General features: G+C 36.7%; 1 protein-coding gene across 1 annotated transcript in view; it reads right to left on the reverse strand.

The window, feature by feature from the left end:
* Window positions 1-20,910, reverse strand: part of REV3L (REV3 like, DNA directed polymerase zeta catalytic subunit) — a 112,345-nt gene that overhangs the window by 46,025 nt on the left and 45,410 nt on the right. The window contains exons 5-12 of the mRNA XM_066315252.1: window positions 18,437-18,533; window positions 9,285-9,379; window positions 8,613-8,717; window positions 7,615-7,699; window positions 7,381-7,529; window positions 6,954-7,082; window positions 4,241-4,478; window positions 1,021-1,160 (exon numbers count right to left, since the gene is read on the reverse strand). Of these exons, the coding sequence (XP_066171349.1) occupies window positions 1,021-1,160; window positions 4,241-4,478; window positions 6,954-7,082; window positions 7,381-7,529; window positions 7,615-7,699; window positions 8,613-8,717; window positions 9,285-9,379; window positions 18,437-18,533 (1,038 nt within the window). The remainder of the gene's footprint in view (window positions 1-1,020; window positions 1,161-4,240; window positions 4,479-6,953; window positions 7,083-7,380; window positions 7,530-7,614; window positions 7,700-8,612; window positions 8,718-9,284; window positions 9,380-18,436; window positions 18,534-20,910) is intronic.

A 20,910-nucleotide genomic window follows, 5' to 3' on the forward strand; every position in this document is an offset into this window, starting at 1 on the left:
TATTATAAGAAATCAATGTAAAAGTTCACAGTAATAAACTTTCTAAGCTGACATTCCACATGTGATATTTCACATACTTAAAATATACTTAAATTTAAACATTTATTGAAGAAACAGTCTCATTAGCCTGCAGCACCTCTTATTACAACCAATTACAAAGTATGGCAAATAAGGAAATGACAGTTGCGTATCTGACAAATACAAATCATATTAGCAGTACATCAAATCATGTATTAATCCTACCGTTATACCTAAAAAAGCTAAGGAAAAAGCAAACTATGTTTTAAATGCTGAACACAAAAGAATAGCTGTGGTTATCTAAAAACTATAATCTATCTCATAAGATCATAGTTCACTTTCTCAACTGAACATTATTAATGAAACAAATAATATTATTTATATATCTGCCTAACCTCAAAGTGTGCATTCTGTTGACTAATGTTATTTGATCAAAGACAGCATGTTATAAAGATGGCAAAAGATCTCTACAGATTAATTTTCTTTTTTTACAGATTTTGAAAGGCAGTTCCTTCTGCAGTGGCTTTGCTGCTGCATAGTTTTAACTCACACAATCCCAAATGTGAACATGCAATCTGTGGAATGAAGCACAGGCCCAAACAAAGGCTCGCTGTATTTTAGCATGTGTGGTAAATACTTGGAAAGAATTATCTAAATCTACACAGTAATACATTTATTATTTACATCAATCCTAGGAGGATAAATGATCCTACAGAATCATTACTTTTTTTTTTTCCCCTCCATAAAACTAATTAAACTATGTCCTTATTTGGATCATTGATACAATAAGAAATACAGATTCTAGAACTCATAGAGGGCATTGAGATTAAAATACAGTTGTTTTTTTAAGGAAGATGTTAAGGGCCTGCTTCTGCAATCTGTTGAGAACTTTTCCTTCCAATTGAAACAAGGACTGTAAATGGTCAGCCTTTTGAGAACTAGCAATTTGATGTGAAAATTAACTATGACTCAACTTCCAAAGATGATTTTCTATATACTTACCACCATTTTCATCTGCAGTTCCATCTAACTGAGGTATTGAGAGATTAGTTAGGAGCATACTGTTACCGCTCCACTCCATTTCTTCCTCTGAAGATGAATCCTCTTCTGTTGAACTTCGATGCATATTTTTGCCAGCTGACCTGGAAGAAAGTGAAGAACTAACTGATGCATAATACTTCTACTAGAAAACACCATGAGCCAGGGAGAACATGAAACTCAATGGAGTGTGCTGATATATGGCTGTGTAATTTTGGGGAGCAAAAGGAAACAAAAAAAAAATCTGTCATCTTTCTCACTGAGAAGGTCTAAATATTATTCAATGTTATTATTTGAAGAGGCAACAGTGGTAGCCAACCATTTTAAACAGCAGGATTCACCGACTTAAGAAGATACAGAGAAGGCATTTAGATGGTTAACTTTAGTTCACTTTGACTGAGTTTTAATTTCATTGCTTCAAAGTGCTTGAAATTTGAAGACTAAACCAACTATGCAAAATTACTTCAGTTTAGCTGTTACCAATCAGATGTTTACCTTTTTTGTTGTTGCTGTTTTGTTAAGAAATCTTTACTGTATTATAACAATTATCTCTCTTGGCAGGCTTAAATAAATCACAACCAAAACCTATGTTTCATTCCACATCTCACTCAATATTCTGAAGCAGCTGTTATTAATACTTAAGCTGCTTTTACTAAGTTAACTATTCTACACTGCCATGTTTACAGACATAAATTCACTGGGGGAAAAAAAAGAAGCAAATCTACAAAGAAAAGCTGCTATGAATTTTTTGTGTTTTTAAGGTGACATGCTTTATATGGGCATGGGGGAAGGAAGTATGTCATAGAAAACCACAGAAAACAAATCCTCCAGTATAACTACAACCACTTAGGAGTTTGATTTCTTCTTCAAAATAAAGTGTGAGATGGACAAAATTCTTAACAGAAGTAAGCTACTTTGTGGCTACATGAAAGAAATCCAGATACATATTAAGGAACTGAAGTTTGGGGCTTTTTAATTTGTTTGTTGTTTGTTTAAGTTTGTGTAATAGCTTAAAAGATACAAATAGATACAAATATAAATGTTTTGTAGTTACAGGAAGGAAAATCCACAATAACCTAAATACAGTTTACTTTTACAGAACTCTAGAACTCTTTCATGACTGGGGTTAGACCAGCATGAATTATATGTCTGGACTGGTACCATACATCTGAATGTCAGCATGGAGCTAATTTAGATCAGGGCAGATTTGTTGGTTCAGAAACAACAGGCTCAAATGTAACCACATAGTTTCCACTCAGGTCTGGAAGCATGATTTGGAGAATCAAGTAACAAGCACAGCTAGGCACAGTCTCCATGATCTCAGTGAGCTTCTGAGTTTTCCCTCCTTCTATGTTCCCAAACCATGGAAAAGTACAGCACAAAGCAATCAGCTTGATACGCAAATTAATATCAAACTAAGGATGTTTCTTCCAACCTGAATTATGCTGTAATCCCAGGTAAATATTTGTCAACTTTAGTAAACCAAATAAGACTGGAGATGACTTCTGCAGGTAATTGGATTTCTCCTAGTTCAAGTCCATCAGTTTGGATTCCAGGAAAATCTATGTAGCACACATGATACCACCTAGTTCACATGCATGAACTAATCCAGGTCTTGGTGGGCTTTTTTTCTCCAGTTCAATACAAATCAAACCCAAGCCATCTAATTTACTCAACAGGGTGTAGCTGGTTACTCCTCATTAGCTCAATAGATGATTTTTTGAGATGATGTAAGACTGGTAAATAATCACTAACAGAAAAGTCATAATATGGATATGTAAGTATGCATTAGGAAGCCACAAAGATGGAATGAGCCTGAACAAAGTAAAGTCAGCTCTATCATCAGACTCAAACTGGTTTTCACACATGAGCAGAATCATGCAGGGGGCAAAGACACCCATGGTTTGTGTCTGAAATCAGTCCAAATTCTGTAGAGATCTCAGCGAAACAGAACTTGTAATTCCCTCTGAACACAAATTCACTCCCTGTGGAAGCACATTTTCCCTAGTGTTTTCTGTCTGGGATTAAGGTGTAGGCATATATAAGCAAGATACTTGTGAGACAACTCATCATGTCTCTTGAGTTTTTAAATAGGATTTTCTTTATTGCAGGAAAGCAGTTAATTGCTTCAGGATTCTTCCTGACTCCTGAAGTTGTACAGTCAAGCCCATATAGAGCTGTGCCTGAGCTAATGAATTCTGCAATATACAGGTTTTCACAGTAACTACCACTAAACTGAAATTTGATGTTAAGTGTTTTGGATGGAAATTTCAACTTTTCAGACTACTGTGAGGGAAAAAAAAGAATAGAAAATCAAAAGTCAGATAGGAAAATTAACTTTAGAAAATTAGAACTAGGAGCCCAGTGAAATAACTTCTGGTTCTGTTACAACTTTAATGTGACTTTGGGAAATAGAAGCATTTCTATACCTCTGGTTCTGTGAAACATACTATGATTCCTACAGTTTCTGATGTAGGAAAAATCCCTAAATATAAAAATGTTATGTCTGTGAAATTCCTCATACTTCAAACAGAATTATAAATATCAGAAGGTGTGCCAAAAGCAAGGGTTAAGAGAAACTGGATATAGCTGCTTTCAATGCCTGTCTATGCAGACTGTACAAAAGGTCATTACAACCTGAAAAGGTGTTCCAAGAATCTTGGCCTTAAATATATTGAAGTTGCTGACCTTAAGCAGTCAAGCAGAGTGAGCAACATTCATGTTTTGATTTAAGCTTTGAACATGGAAACAAATGGATGTTTCCTCCTCAGGTCTCTTGGTGAGTCTTCATATGAAGACTTCTTAAATACTTACTTTAGTAAAAGATGTACAAGATACACCTTAACATTTGTATCATACCCAAGCGTGACCTTACAAACAAGATACCACTAAACGTCTTCTTGTATTTGTAGAACAAAAAGCCTACTTATTTTTCATCAAAGAGCAAACTAGAAGCTAATGCTTGGCCAAACCTAAACACTTCATCTTTATTTCCAGGCAACACTGATTATTCACATCATTATCTAAACAACTTGCATTCTATCCTAAGATCTGCACAGATTTTTTCATGTTGTCAACAGAGATTTCTTTACATCTCATTGGGCTCCTAGCATACTTGAAAACAAGGTGGGAGGAAGGAAAGATCTGGCAGAAAAAGAACATATTAAGAAAAGAAAATATGTACCTCCTTTTTTGCCCAGGCTCTTCCATGCTACTGTCCCACCTCTGGGACATTAGCAAGCTAAGTTCCATTTCTTCTTTCTCATGCTGTGGCTCATTTTCTTCATCATCACTGTTCTGAGAATTTCGCCAGCTTCCAAGAGAACGATGGTGAGAGAGTGTTTTTTGGTGTCCCATCTGATATCCATCATTCTCCAATCCAGCCAACAGATCAATCATGGCCTCATCAGCACTACTGCCCACTGCAGAAAAAGCCCATACAAGTAGAATCTATATTTTGTTCTACTTGTAAATGTCTAGTTACAGTCTACCAGTAAAAAACAAAATCAACCAAACCAAACAAAAAAAGCCCCTCACTATTTTAAAATCTACTAGTTTGTTACTGTCTAAGGCAAGGCATGCTACAGAAACAAAACTCTTTTCATATCTTATTCTTTCAAATTTTATGGTTTATCTTTTCTAGCTCTGTATCTAAAATGTTGACAACTTTCTTTATTTCTGCCCTACTCTTCTGATTATACTAGATTTAGTGGAGGCACTTCTCTCTCTACTCTCCTATTACCTCCTTACATTCAGTAAAGCTTCACTCTCCCCTTTAATTTCAGCTTGAGTGCCAGCTTCTGAAGCATCACTGCCTTCTCTTGCTCAGCAGCTGCATTAGCTCTGTTAGGCACTTCTTTCTGTATCACTCGAGGACTTTCAATCACTGCATCTTGTGAAACGGGATGCTGATTTTGACCAACTATTTCTCCTTCTCAACTTTAGCTCCCTTTTTATGTCACTGTAATCTGTTCTATTCCAAGGTTTCTCTAAACATTGAAAGCTTACCTGATTTTACTCATCTCTTAATTTTTTTATTTTATTTGACCCAAGCTTACTGTAATTTATGTGCTTCCCTTCTCATTTTTTAGTTTTTTTCTAGAAATCCTTCCAAGTCACAATTTTTTCTCACTCACTTCCTACTTACCTATCATCTGACCTAGTAACCAATTTATGACCTCCAGTCTACCAGGCATCCTTGTTACTTCTCTCTCCTTCTCTGGCAGAAGAACTACAATCTCTATTTTCTTTCCTCAGGAAGGATATTTTGACTTACAAGAATCTTGAGAATTATATAAAATAGATCTCAACATTGGTGAGAAAGGCATCTTTCATATTTTGCAAAGGCTTCACAAGATACCATGCAAGCCTTTACAATAGAAACCATACCCTTTTCCAGAGTTTTGAATTAACTCACTTTCAATTATACTTTCTGTTCTTGGCTCCTTTGCCCTTTTGTGAGGCTCATCTCTAAACTCCAACCACTACTTCATGTTAATATGAACCTTGGGGTGTAAATTCACAGTGAATAACAGAAGTCATGTGGTTCACAGTCCCTCTGGCACTACAACTCTACTAGTGGAATAGTGAACACTGGTGCAGGCTGTGAGGGAGTGTACGAGACCCAAATATGCAGCATGTTACACACAGTTCCACAAGACACCAGGAATTAGCATTACAAGAAAGGAGGAGAGAAGAAAAGACAAAAAAAAAGTTACATAATCTCGATTTGATTACCTAGTCAATGGAAAAAAACCAGACCATTTTAACATTTCACTTTGGTTGAGCAATTCAAATGTACCCTAAGGCACACCCTACATATCATTTTAGCCACTTCTGCTCATGTTTGCCTGCTCCCACAGAATTTCTTATAGTTCTGTCAATAAATCCAAATCGTTGCCTATAAAATTTCTATAATGAAAATCTTGCCTACTCTCTGCAAAATAAAACAGCAGTACACTCTTAACCTAACTTCATCTACTCATCTACTCCTCCTTTCTTAGTAAGAAAAGATTTCAAGGTTGTATATTGTATTACTCACAGACAGATTGTTGCCCAAGCACATGCTCATACCCTACAGGTATCAAAAGAAATGGAGGCTACTATAGGTTTCAAATACTCCTCTCTGTCCTGCACTATGTGGTTCACATTAACATTATCCGTGATGTTTACCAAAGAACATACATAGAGATCTATCATGAACTATGTGCTTTTCATCAATAAAAAAGGGTATTTAAACTATTTCTACCTCACATAGTTTTTCATTGAAGTTCCTTTATTGGTTATTTTATGGTTGTTTCCCCCTCGTGCCACTCACAATTTTACTGTCATGGTTTTTCTTCTCCCCTTAAACATTTTGTTTCTTTGCCTTCAACCATTCTTCGTATCCAAAAATTTTGGTAAATGCTCTGCTGCAACTTGCCTCTCATTATCAACCTACTATTGCCTAGTATCTCCAGACAGCTTCTGAAGACAGATCATATCCATGTTTTCTACCTTAACTGTATGAAAGATGCAGTCAGTAACTGCAAGAGTATCATGGACAGACAGTCAAAATCATCTTAATTCTGATAGTTTTAGCTAGTCTGATAGCCCTAGGGGCATAAGGAAGAGCAATATTCACAAGAGACTGCACTGAGCTGACCTGGCAAGAAGACAGGGCTTACTGAACCAGTCAAACACAGCACCCTCTACAAATACAGTCCTGGTGACATTTCTTAGAAAACATAGGGTGTGTTTTGGTGGTGGTAGAGTATGGGTGTGTGAAGTCTCAACCTGTTTGAAAAATTCCTTGAGATAAACTACTTACTTACTTTCATGATGAGTTGCCTAAGGAAACACAAAGACTGTGGAACAACAAAATAGTCTGGAAGAAAAGATATTCCAGTCATACTCACTAAAAACTGTAGTTTGATTCAGCCTTTGTGACAAAGCCTGAAAGCTCTGACTATTCTCCACGATGTTTAAAATTGCTTCCTCATTAATAAGTGCTTCCTCTTCTTTATCAGTAGGCATCCTACTGGAACCTTTAAAAGAAAAAAAAAAAAAAAAAGAGAAAGCATAAAACTTCTGAGTCAGAGACATCAATACATTATGAAAACAAACCACTTCAGAATGGATTTTACTATCCATGTATATTTCCATTATTCGCTGTAGTAATTTTAGAAAGGCTTACTCTAAAAATAATAAAAATAAAACCAAAACTACTCTTTGGTTTTTCATAACTAAATCACAACTTGTCCAGCTTACTTCTGTTAATAGTATAAACAGCCAAACCATGACATAGATTTATGCCTAAACAATTAGGATATTGAAAAAACTCACCTTTGCTCATCTGTTTATCATCATGTACTTCTACTGTATTAGCTGGTGTACACGGAAAGGCTTCAGGAGAAAGTACCTCAGAATGTAGTGTCAGCTCAGCAGAGAATTCCTCTGATCCATTACTGTAGTCTAATGATCCTGACAACGTTCTAGTTAATTGAAAAGCAAGTTTTAAATGCATATTTAAGGTTTGCATAGAATAATATATTTTATGACAAATGGCTAAACACTTACACAGAGAAGTCATTTTGCTTGAGAATTTCTTTAAGTCTCTTCTGAAAAAATTTTTCACTCTCTGTTGCTGGCACAAATCCACGGTCTTTAAAATTTGAAAAATATTTTGTTATTCAGTTTTACTTTGACCTCTCAACACAGAGAGCAGCTAAAATTACTGATTTTATTAGGAAAAGGCTCAAAGTTTAAGTGCCTGCTAATTTTCAGTGCCAAATCTGAGGGCTGACTTAGCAAGTATATTAAAAAAAAACCTTCAAAATACTTCACATACTCCCACTGATCTCATTTGCAACTGTAAGTACCAAGACCATTTACAAACCACGATGCAATTATACCAAGGTGAGCATCCAAGGAAAATCATAGAATAGACTTATGCAGCCTGAATAACATTTCACAGAAACACAGGGAAAAAGTCAATCAGAAAGTAGTCTGCCTTAGCCAAGAACCTGCCTCTTTCCCTCTTGCAGTCCCTCTGTCTTACTTGCCAAATATCATTCATATTTTAAAAGAAATATGGCTTAGGTTCTAGAGCAAATAGCCTGCTCATTATGCAATTACATTGCAGAGAACAGTATTCTCTGTGTAATGAATTTTACATAAAAATAAAAATTTGTCTATCTTCTTAGAATTTTAATCTAATATCATCGTAGCTATAATTCCGCAGAAATTAAATGGGAATTATGCCCTCATGCATAAACTACAGTGGAAAGCTACAAGATTAAGAGATTTGGTTTTGTTGGTATTTAAATGTTTTCCATCACAAAGCATGCAATCTTAACTGCCATTATCATTCATTCTGCCTAGAATGGTTTGCATTACATCATCTTGCTTTCAAATTTGGAAAACACATACTGGACCATCAGTAAGTCTGAAAATGAGAAAAAACAGTACATCTAAAAATCCCTCAGACTTGATACACCAATTTAATACTGTCCTCTTGCTTGCTTTTCATTCAAAGTTTTGGATTAACAGCTGCACAATTTTTAATTTTTTTTTACCTTGTGACTCAGGTGGATTAATCTGAGAAGATTCACATTTCTGTCTCCGTCGCTGCTTTTCATCCTCCCATATTGCTTGCAAACCAGGGTTCCTGCCAATCTGGGCTGAAATATGCAATTACACATGAAGGGAAATCTGCCAAAATGACAAAGCATTCTTTCCCCAAACTGGATTCTGACACTCTTCATCATCTCTTTGTCATTCTAGCCTGTTATTTTTTAATTGCCATTCCTGACTTACTCTATGATTTGGTATTATGTAAAAGTTAAGCATAACTTCATTTGTTTTCCAGACCTCCTATTTGTAATCTAGATCTCTGGCTTTTTCTCATTTTCCCACCAAGTAGTGTATATATGTCTATGTATGTCTATATAGGTGTATGTACATACATGCATACATATGTTGGCATTTCCCATAGGTCTGAAATCTTCTGTTATGCATTAACAAAAATCTCTTTATATTGCTCTGATAAGACACTATTTTAATAACCTCTTTTCTTTCAGAGTTAATTATTTTTTTTAAAAAAAATTATACATTTGGAGATCCACAATTCACTAACACTGAAATATGGATTGCGATTTAACTAAGACGAGCTTTAAAAGAAGAGTGAACGATGACAACATGGTTTCTGTTCTAAAACTATTTTACATGGAAAGTTATTAACACTTCACCTTCAATATCCAGTTGATTCAAAATATCAGCAGCTACTGCATCCACCTCTAATTCACAGGTACTTTGTGGCTCAACACCTTTCAGCATTAAAGAGCTGTGACAACATAAATACCACAGGTTAATTTTATCAATACACTGAGTTTGAAACACACATCATCACTGTTTTCTAACTAGACTAATATCTAAAATTATTCAGAGGGAACAGGAGTGACTAACTGAATGAAGAATTATCAGTTCCCATCCTCACCTGCAAGTCCTTGAACTAATGATCATATTAATATTTAATTAGATAACAAATCTGTACCTTCAACTTAAAGGGTTTAGCTTTTTCTTTTGTGAGGAGAAGAGAAAGCTGGTAGGTAAGTACTCCAAGTACTAAAGCAATTACAATAATGTTCTCCTCCTCAAATACAAGATGAAATGTTCACTAGAACTCAGCCAATAGGAGCAGGTGTGTAGACAGAATCATGCACCCAGAAAACACAGTGGCAAGAATTTTTCTCTCTCATTCACAGTTCAGAATAGCTCAGAGCACTTTAACATTTACAACTAGTTTTTCTGGAGTCTTTTCTTTATTTAGAGTGGTGAATGAAAAAAGAGAATAACACATGCTGAACTAAGGATAACTGGCTTAATCAAGACTTAAAATACTAGAAACAGATTAAAGATTTTTGTACAATTATCTGATCACCTTCCTGCTGTGCCTTGTCAGATCTGCAAACATCAGTGACCTTTCACCTGTTGCTGTCAGGAGTCCATGGAGGGAATTAACAAACAGAAACCATCTCCCAGGTTTATTTTAAAAGTCTGTTTACTCTTTAAAATCTTTTAGGGACAACACTAAAAATCCACTCCAAGCTCTTCAACTTTCTAGTAGAGCCTGTAGCAATAGGACATGAGGTAATGGTTTAAACTGAAAGAGGTTAAATTTAGACCAAATGTAAGGAAGATGATGAGGGTGATGAAACACTGGAACAGGTTATCAGAAAAGGTGGGAGAAGTCCCGTCTCTGGGAAACATTCAATGCCAGGTTACAGGGCTCTAAGAAACCTAATCTAGTCGAAGGTGCTCCTGTTCATAGCAGGAGGGCTGGACCAGATGACACTTAAAGGTCTCTTTGAACCCAAACTATTATATGATTCTATTCACACTTCTAAAGATAATCTGTTGCCATCACGTCCCTCCATTCTCAGTCATGCCATCAGCTGAGAAACAAACCCATAATACGCTCAAAATGTGTACTTTTCATGTCATACATTTTTGGGTGTTCATTCATCTAAGGATTCAAACAGAGCTTTGCCTGCACAGTGAGCAACAGGAACTGCAGGCAAATTGAAACTTGCATTTTGGTCCCACAGTAAGAAGCAACTGCAAGATCACTGGGAAACAAGACTGAGGGAAGAGGCTGCAAGAATTGTTAGCTCCCTCTACAAAATCAAAACACTTCTGGGAACAAGCGAAAAAGGACCATGATACAGAATGGTCAGTGATATGAGCAATTCGGTAAAGACTTGCCTTGACTTGTCTTGAGGATACAAAATCAAAGTTCTGAGCTTCTCACTGTCACTAATTTCTTCTTTTAAAATACAATAAAAAACACAAAAACTAATGGAGTTTGGGGAGAAAAAGGAAAGTCTTTGAACAATTAAAGAAAAAATGTGTTTTAGTGACCTGTTTCTGAAGAGTATGTTTGATGACTAACACCATTAACTGAAGCATTTCCTTTCCCTCTGATAAAGACAGTTTTCTATTGTTTTCCCTTCATTTAGGTAGGACATTTTGTCAAAAAAACCCAACGCCATGTCTTGGTTTTCCACATCCCCATCAAGAATATGGCCAATGACTTGAGAACTGATCAAGACCAAAGACAAAATTGGCCAAGAGCTTCCCACGTAATCAGATTTCTTGCTTACAAGAGACTCTGATATGGGTATCTCCTATAAAGATAACACTAAATTCAACATTGCTGAATTTGGAACAAACTGGTAGATGTTAATGTACGTAAGTATTTTTTCCACAGTAATATTAATTTGAAGCATGTTCTTTGTCTGCAACTTATTCAAACAATTTGAGCAACTTGAAGGAAAAGAGCCAGCTCATTTTGCCCAAGCTCTAAATCAAACAGATAAGAGAAGCCTTTCTAACAGAAACTACAGTATTTCAATTTACATGGCATATTGTTAAAAGTAAAAACACTGAGCTAATAACAGTGAAACAAATCTTTTCTGAAACAAATCTATCATTTATCGTTATAGTTGTCAATAACACTTCCATGATGAAGGCAGAGCTGGCAGTCAAAACTGCACACTAAGGACTTAGAAGGAAGCCAATAAGGACACTTGACACACACAGAGTAAATTCTTCGCTAGACTTGAAAAAATGTCTTCCCAATACAACTGGTTCATTAGCTTGGCATTGAACATCCTCGTCAAGGTGAGCTGCTAGACACTTGCACTAGTTAAAGTCATGGCAGTAGCACTACAAGCTTCTGCAACATTTAGGTAAGCCACAAAGGTCAAGAAGTCATTTGTTCCCACTTCAGGAAAACCCTTGAAGGGCATAGGAAAGCAGAGCAGCTTTAACTGGCCATTCTAACATTCCAATTTATGTTGATTAAAACAAAAACATGAGGTGGTGAAGGGGAAGTACAAACTGCCCTGACATACAGTTATTTAGCTTGGTTACATGGGAACTGTTTCATCTGAGTATTGGCAATAACTTGGTCAGCTGTTTAGTTTGGTGCTTTTGCTCGCCTAAAACAAATGTGTGCAACATATCAGGAAAATACACAAAGTAAACAAATTTCCCATTCTTCCTGACCAAGACACATTTCCTCAGCAGCTACAGTGCTCTTTTTAGTAGATAAGAAAACAGCATGAAGAAGTCAGAACATCTGACTAGTCTCCAAGCTGTAGTTAATTCAAAATATGAACTATTTCATGTCATTAGCAATTGTAATGCTTTGGAAGATATCCAGAAGTGGCCTGTTTGATAAGATTGCTAAGAGACTAATCACCTGCCTCACATCACATGCATCAGTTTTGCAAAGAAAAGTAGTGGTTTAGGTAATGCAAAAACAATTATTTGAGAAGATCTATATTAGAACAAGGTTAGAAAATATAAATTAGCAAGTCCCAGGCAAAACTTTTCAGTGCATCTATGTGTCATTTTGTAAGAAGGAATGTAGAGATAATTGCTCACAAGAAAAAACTTGTAATACAGATATATGAAAGACAGGGTTAAGTGATGTAGTGCAGAAGCAACCCAGCTGCAGGAGAACAAAAATTTATTCTCCAAAGAAACACGATAAATCAGGGTTGCACAACACTGAGATGCTATGGCTAGGCTACTTGGGATACCCATAGCAGTTAATTTTAAATTGCCTTTTATACCTACACACTAGGTGGAAAACTACAATACAAATCCATTTTACTTTTGTATAAAAAGCTCCAAATACATTATTCTGAGAACAGAGAAAATGGTCATTATTTTTGAAGAAAGTAATAGTTTGTTCACCCTGTCCACTGAGATAAAAACTATAGTTTAGGATGAAACTTGTGCTCAAAGAAACTACCAGCATTTGGTTTCTCAGACGTTGAGGCAATAAATTAAGGCTACAGTCAATACTTCTTTTAAAAAGTGCTCACTACTTATAGCTAGGTACATTGAAGGCCTTAAAAACCTTGAAGAATAATCAACAAGGTCAGTATCTTAATTCCCCAATATTAATGACAGCCTAAGGAAACCAGTTCTGTAATGACCACATCTGAGGTATTTGTAATGTTAAACTGAACATAAGAGACAAAAACTAGCTCCATGGAGCATCTGAAAGGTGTTACTCAACTGTGCTGATAAGTACTGTAAAATTTGACATAATAATTTTCCATACCCTGTTCCCGGCAGAAAACATGTCCTTGTTGTCAGGATGTTAAAGCGACTTAAATAATATGCACATTGTATTAAAGAATCAAATAGCTAAATAAAAACATGCACAGGCTGACAAGCGAGAAAAGCAATTATGACAGTCACAAACCTAGCAAAAATCTGCAATATTACATATCTGCTAGACTGTGCAGAAGTGTTGTCAGATCTCTCCACTTTCATATAAACTAGTGTCTAATAGCAAATCTAGGATTTAAAAGAAGAAAGTGGTTCTCAAAAGCATTCTACCAGTCATTCTGCTTTTAACACATCATGTCCAAGTGGTAGACTTGACTGGCAGATACTCTTAAGTCTGACGTTTACCAGAAAGTTTTCTCCATGGAACTCACAGAAGTGTTTCATCAATTATTATCAACTGCCTGAGTGGGATAACAAAATCTGTCTCATGTCTAGAACTCCTGATGTCAAAAACTGTTGGATAGCACTGCCAGGTTCAGTGACTGCTGCCCATTTTAGGGTAGGCTTTGTAGGTTTCAGTGCAGTAACACAGGCAAGTATTATGCCTAAAAGCCTTATAACATCAGAGATTCCTGGGCACTAGAGATTGTGGAAGTTTGTCTACTTGACAACAGCATCATTCTAGAATTACATGAAAAAAACTGTCTCTGGCTTAATACAATGCACTTATCATAGCAATGAGTCAATAATTTGGAGATTTCCCAGGAGCAAGACAGGACATGGCTGGTTTGAATGCTGTTCTTGGTAGGTGGCCGAGTAAAAAGGTGCTCTCTAGCATGAAAGAGGGAGTTCAATCACCAAAAAGCTTTGAAATAGTTCTCAAACGTTTTTTGAAATAAGGAACCATCACTAACATTTAGTCATGCAAAATGCTGCTCACGTTACATATGACTTAAATTTTGCATATTACCTTCCAGATATCCAGAACTGTATTTCAGCCAAGTGATATACTATGTTCCAAAGTCAAGAAATGCCCAGTCACTGGCACTGCTTGGTTAATCAAGAGAACTTGTTAACTGCCACTTACAGCAAGGACTTGGCAGATACATGTTGGACTATCTCTAAAATATATTCTTAATGTACACAAAGGATAAGGAGTCCAAATAGGCATCCCAGTTACTAAGAATACAAGACAGGCCTAGAAACATTCTGGTCTCAAAGGACATTTGACTATCTTTTCCCTTCTTGCTTTTTCTTGACAAAACAAGTAATAACTTGAGCATACAGCTGAAAGATAGGGAAATATTTAAGCCATCTTCATATCTGACATAAGGGACAAGCAAAGAAATTTAGAACTTCAGTGACATTCAGAAGAAACTCCAAATGCTACTGAAAATAGCAGTTCAAGTGGTAAAATTACAGTAAGTAAAACTTTTTTTACTAAAATTTTACTAAACAATTCACAAAACAGTTAAATATCTCAACTCGAACTGGACAAAACTTGAGGAGGACTGGGTAATAAAGTGAAGGGACTCTGCAGGTATTGCACATGAAGCTAGAAATGAATACAGCTGTTGATATGCAAGTAAGTATGTTGGAAATACAGAACATACTTTGTTAAGAAAAGAGAAACAAAGGAAGAAAGGCAGCTTTACATCTACTGAGTAATGCTGTAGACTGCAAAAATAAAAACACAATGATTTCAGGAAACAATTAGAAGTGTTTCCTTGGATAGATATCTCATACTATCTGGGTCAGATTTACCCTCAGTAAGGCTGATCATGACAATTACAGATCCATTAAGTCAACCCAGAAGCAAATTTTCAGAACTTGAAACAAAATGAAGTAGGAAGGCAATATGAAAGTGGCACTGCAGTATGGGTTTGATAACAAGAACACTGTTTTAACTTGATGACTCCCATAAATAATCCAGGAGAAATTTTAACAAGGCAAATAATTTTGTGTAGATACAGAACAGACTAAAATCAGGACTGGAGAAGTTTAGGCTTCTTGCTTTGCTATGGCATGTATGTCCTACAGCACAAGGAAGACAGTCATGCTAAAAAACCCTTAATAAAAAAATTAATCTTCTAGACAAAAGAACATTTAACACAGTAACAGCTGTAAACATTTTCAGTTGCAGGAATCATAAATGAGTTCCTAATCTATTACAGTATTTTAAGAGCTAACTAAATGTGAAATTCCTCTTGGTTATGTAAAAAAGACAGAGCATTGATAAAAAATGTGCAGAACTGAATATAGACCAGTTTCTGTCTGAACTGACTTCACACCTCATTAATACAGCAGTGTAGTAATCAAATATGCTGATATAAGGCAAGTCAGTAGACATGCTGGATACAAAACCAGATCATAGTATCAGAAAACAAAAGCAGGATAACTCAGAAGCAGAATAATAAAAACAGGATGACATTTAAAAATAGGATGAAAGATCCTATAGGAACTTACGCATGCAAACAGAAGATTCTCAATTGGAAAAAAGAAAGAAGAGAAACATCTTGTACTAATAAATTCTAAAATGCTCACAAGCCAAATTGGCATGATACGTGAAACTGTAAAGTGTATCAGGAGCTATCATTATCATTGCATAAGGTGTACAGAGAATTTGTGTGGTATATTATGTAGTATTCAGGCTTCATGTTCAAGAAATCAATTCCTGCTGGCAGAAGTACAGCAAATGAATGCCAGGGAAATGGACAGTCTTGGTATTTTCTGCATTATTGTTAATATCCCACTTCTGGAACATATGTGAGTTCTGAAGGAACTGAAGAAGGACTGGCACAAGTGAGATGCTGCACCCCTGGCTGTATATATGGAAGTGTGGAAGGAGGAGGAAAGAAGACCTGTGGTTACAGCCATGAGGATGCATTCTTGGCTCCTGCTCTGCTGAGCTCATTCCTCTATGGTTTTGACAGCCAGGAAGCTTTTTTTTTATCTGCCTTCTTTGCTTTCTTTTTATCTGCCTTCCCCAGATCTGTGTAAAGTAACATCAGATAATCCTGGTCTAACTTACGATCCAACCTTTAATGTTTAAGTAAGATGGCTTGCAGAACCAAGCCAAATAAAAGATGAAATGGACTGTGAATGAAATATGCAGCCAAAAAGAAGAAATAGCCCAAGAATAACTGTACATAAAGTGACTAAAACTAAAACTGGTGAATGTTGTTGCAAAATCCCCTTAAAGTAGTAAAAGAATCAGAAAACCAGATGTAATCAACACAAGCTCACATTTTTGCATGCTAGAAAAACCTGAAGTATGGTTTAATGCACACACTTTCACTGCGGAAATGAATTCTGCACTAGCAGGAAATGTGGCATATTGAGCCCAATAAGCTCTTCAGAAGAATGACAGGATCCACCCAGAGACTGAGAAGATTAATAGATGACAGAAAGACCTACCAAGCATTAGCAAATGGCTTTAAAGAATGAACTTGCTGCAGATAAACTGTACAAATCAAAGTAGCTTCAGATACTGTTTCTCTCCCTTCCCCAACTCTGCCCACAAACCCCCCAAAATTCCAGAAATATTCCATTTTGTTCTATGTCCTGGGGTGACTTTATGATGCTTGTATCCCCAGTTGTCTGTTCTGTTTATGTTGGATATTAAGCTCTGCACCTTTCAGACTGGTTCCGAGAGTGAAGGGGGGGAGAGAAGAAGTGTGCTGTTTGTTTTCAGAAAGTGCTCTCACTCCTCCACATTCCGCCCCTGGACTGTGTTTGCAGCAAAGACAGCAGGAGAGAGCTCTCCTTTGCTTACAGTTAGATTTTTTTTTCAGCTGAGGCAGAGAAGTTCCCCAGACTGTGGCTTTCCATTTTCTCGGAACTGCTCAGCCTGCTCTGGACTGAAACTCCAGAAAAACACCAGGAGTTCACACCCTGTGGCCCACTGAGGCCCAAGATGTGGCATTTTCCAGCGCTGGAGGGACTGATGAAAGACTGAGTGAGCTGAGCTACGCCCCACAACAAGGACTTTCTGAACTTGCCATCTCTTCAGAACAGTGAGAGGTTTTATTGTTTATTTTTTTTTTAAATGCTTATGAATATTTTGCTTGTTGAATTATCAGTTTTTTCCACTTTTCTGCAAGGAAATCTTTTCCCAAACCAGTTGGGGGAGGGGCTGCTTGAATTTGCTTTCTAGAGGGACCTCATTCAGAGGTTTCCTCCCAAATTTGCCCTAAACCAGGACACTATAGATGTAAAATGATGACAAATTACAAACTGTAGAGTAGGAACTGCCAAGAAAAAAAGAAAAGCATGGGAGACAGAGATGAAAATTCTAAGCTGAGTTTCTTATGTAGCTATCATTTGAAATGGACAAACCGAAATTCTCTAATAACACGCTGTTCATAGAATCAGTCATTTAAAGTTGGAGAAGTCCTCCAAGATCATCAAATCCAACTATTAATCTAGCAATGCTAAACCATGTCCCCCAAGCACAACATCCACATATTTTTTGACCACTTCCAAGAGATTCTACCACTTCCTGGGTAGTCTATTCCAATACCTGACCACGGCTTCAGTGAAGAAACTAGTATTCAATCTAAACCTCCCCTGACACTTTATTGTTTATTATTTTAATTATTCTGTATTAATGTAAATTATTTATTGTTTATTATTACTATTATTATTTATTACTTGCCTCTTATCAGGCCATTTTATTTGGTCTTCTCACTTGTTACATGGGAGAAAAGACTGACCCTCATCGGGCTAAAACCTCCTTTCAGGGAGTTGCAGAGAGCAGTAAGGTCACTCCTGAGCCTCCTTTTCTCCAGGCTAAACAACTCCACCTCCCTCAGCTGCTTCTCACAGGACTTGTGCTCCAGACCCTTCACCAGCTTCACTGCCCTTCTCTGGACTCATTCCAGCCCCTCAGTGTCCTTTGTGTACTGAGGGGCCCAGAATCAAACAGAGGTTTGAGATGTGGCCTCATCAGTGAGGTCACATTAGTTAAGGATGATTACAAAAACACAATCTGTGAACTGATGTGTAAATATTCTCTATAACTATTAAGCTTGCTTAATTCTTCATCAAAGTCATCATTCCAAAACCCAGAAAGTCGAATTTTGCCCATTATTTCCCAGCTGGACTTTTATAATCACAAACCACAAAGTGTCAGGTGACCAACACTATACAGAGAAACTAAATAATGATAATTTGTGTCACATAATCACTTTTTTTAAAACATGTAAAACATTTAAGAGTTCTTTAAATGAGAGACTGGCACTCTGTATTACATGCAGATTGATGTATATAGGAACATATGGCATACAGCAGAAAAACCTGGGATGCTGACCTTGGTATTTCATCTTCTTCCCATTCAGTGAAAGATACGTTGCTTGAATTCTCTGGCAAATGAGTTCTATGATGTTTACTTACACCTGATGTATCACCTAGGGAAAAATGTAGAATGAGAAATTAATTAATTTATGTGGCAATATTTTTTACAAATACCATTATATAACTGCATTTATTATTTAATATTACCAGTCCACTTGCTCCTAAAGAAAAAATAGCACTGCATATCGCCTTCACCCATTAACTATGCTATCATATAAATGATCTAATTTTCTAACACATAGACAAGATATAAAAAATATATATACTTCCAACACACTGACATCATTCCAACTACATTTGTTGCATTCTAGTCATATCTTAGCCTAAATTCAATCTTCTCCTGTTCATCAAAATTTCAAAATAAATCATAAAGTCTGATGTAAACTTCAGAATTTCCTGGGTCCACAGTTCAAACTCTAATGGAAATTAGAAGCCAAAGAAAACACTAAATTCTACTTCACACTCTTCCTTTTTCTTATTTGTGAGCTGGAAGAGAACATACAATACATTCGAGATACAATGGTAGTAGCAGTAAGTGGAAACCTGCAATGAAGGCAGACATTGTCTGACCTACAAATAAAGAAAACACTCTAAGTTTGATCAAAGGTCTCCGTGTAAGGACGAGTGCTCCAAAGTCAATGGTGAAGTCGTCTCTGAAGAATTCCTACCTCCCTTGAGGTCTCCACCTGAATCCTCAGTCTTCAGAGAAATGAAAGACAATATACACAGGATATGGCACGAGAAAGAAAAAGGCCCAGGAATGGAGTTGGAGGGAGGCAGAATGGGAGGAGACTTTGAAAATTACTCTGTTTCCCACTTCTACCTGAAATACCAGCTCAACCTTGAATTTTCTCAGCTATGCTGGTGTCATGCACTAGCAGTTTTCAGTATTAAATTTATTACCTTTCAGCAATAGCAAACACTTCTGCATTAACTCAATTGTCAGAGGTCTTCTGTAATTAAGTATTTATTAGAACATGTATTTTTGTTCTATAAACTTCATAATAGTATTGCCAATGTGAAATCCACTACTTGGAATATTAGGTTTAGGGATACCTCCTGAAGGAAAAAGCCCTAAGTTACTACAGAAGCAACTGGCAGGCACCATGCCAAAAGAACCTTAGAAGCTACAAAGAGAAGCAAGCACGATTAATTTCATATGTTCCAGACCAAGCTTACTGCATCCAGACTAGGTTCCTGCAAACCCTGCCCCTACATCAGACCCTTAAGTGTACTGACATGGCACAAAGATGTGGCATTCAAGTGGGGTGAAAAGACACTCTTGTGCTCGTGCAAAGCCAGCTCATGTTTCAGTCACACCTGTGCTGTTACAGTCTATGCACTCTGATGCCTAAGCAGGTGATTCTGGAAAGGCAACACAAAATATCTGATCCCATTTGCACAGATCCAGCTCAAACCTACCACACCTTATTGTCTGTGCTGTTCAGAAGTGATGACTTGTCCTGGGCAGCTAGTCCGGGAAGAAACACAGCCGTGTTTTTATTGTGTGGCACATCACCTAATTCTCCATTCTAAATTGTAAGCTAACTATGCATGGAAACATGTCTTGTTATTTTTCATCTGCAATTTGATTATTTTAACACTGAATAGTTGTATATTTTAAAGAACAATACATCTCACAGCAGCTATGCAAACTGGTAGGCCAACTGGTAAATATATACTATTACTTTTAAAAATTATATGCATTTCAAATACCACACCCCAGAAGTTTCAGTGCATTATTCCCTTTTTTATTCCTTATCATTGCTATTTTCCTATACTTCTAAAAATCAAGGCTCAAATTCCTGTATCAGTTTATTTCTTCAGTAAAGTTAATCATAGGGACAGGAATTTAAAGACACTTGATATTCCCCTTCTCTTGATATAAGATCTTTAAAGACAGTAGCAATGACATATCAAGGTCTTCCAGGAGTCATATTACAGAACCAGATTCAGCTACTGAAAATAAAAGTTTTGCAATGGTTACAGTGTTATGTGGTGCATGAATGAATAGGCAGCCTTCTTCACAGCCCATAAAGCAAGGACTTAAGAAAATGAACTGCTGCACCTTCTAGATACAAGCTGATGAAGGCAGAATATTCCTGCTACTAGAAATCTGCATGCTGACCACTCTCAGCCTTCAAAAAGACCAACTGATCTCAGTGAGAAAAACACCACTATGAACAGACTCCTGAGGCTGCTTGCTTTCACTGACAAATAAACACATTAATTGCCAGACTCATTTTTATATCATCGTCTGCAAGGGAAGTAAGGTAAGTGTTTGCTGCACGGTTTTTGGCAAAGGCTTCTGCTGCTGTCTAAGAAACAATATTTGGCCTGGCCTGCTATACCTGACTGAAAGGAATGCACACTCCCACAACACCGAGGCTGAGGAACAGGCAGGTAAAGTGTGTCAGGTGTAAGCAGAGG

The sequence above is a fragment of the Sylvia atricapilla genome, chromosome 3, assembly GCF_009819655.1.
Source record: "Sylvia atricapilla isolate bSylAtr1 chromosome 3, bSylAtr1.pri, whole genome shotgun sequence".
NCBI lineage: Eukaryota > Metazoa > Chordata > Aves > Passeriformes > Sylviidae > Sylvia > Sylvia atricapilla.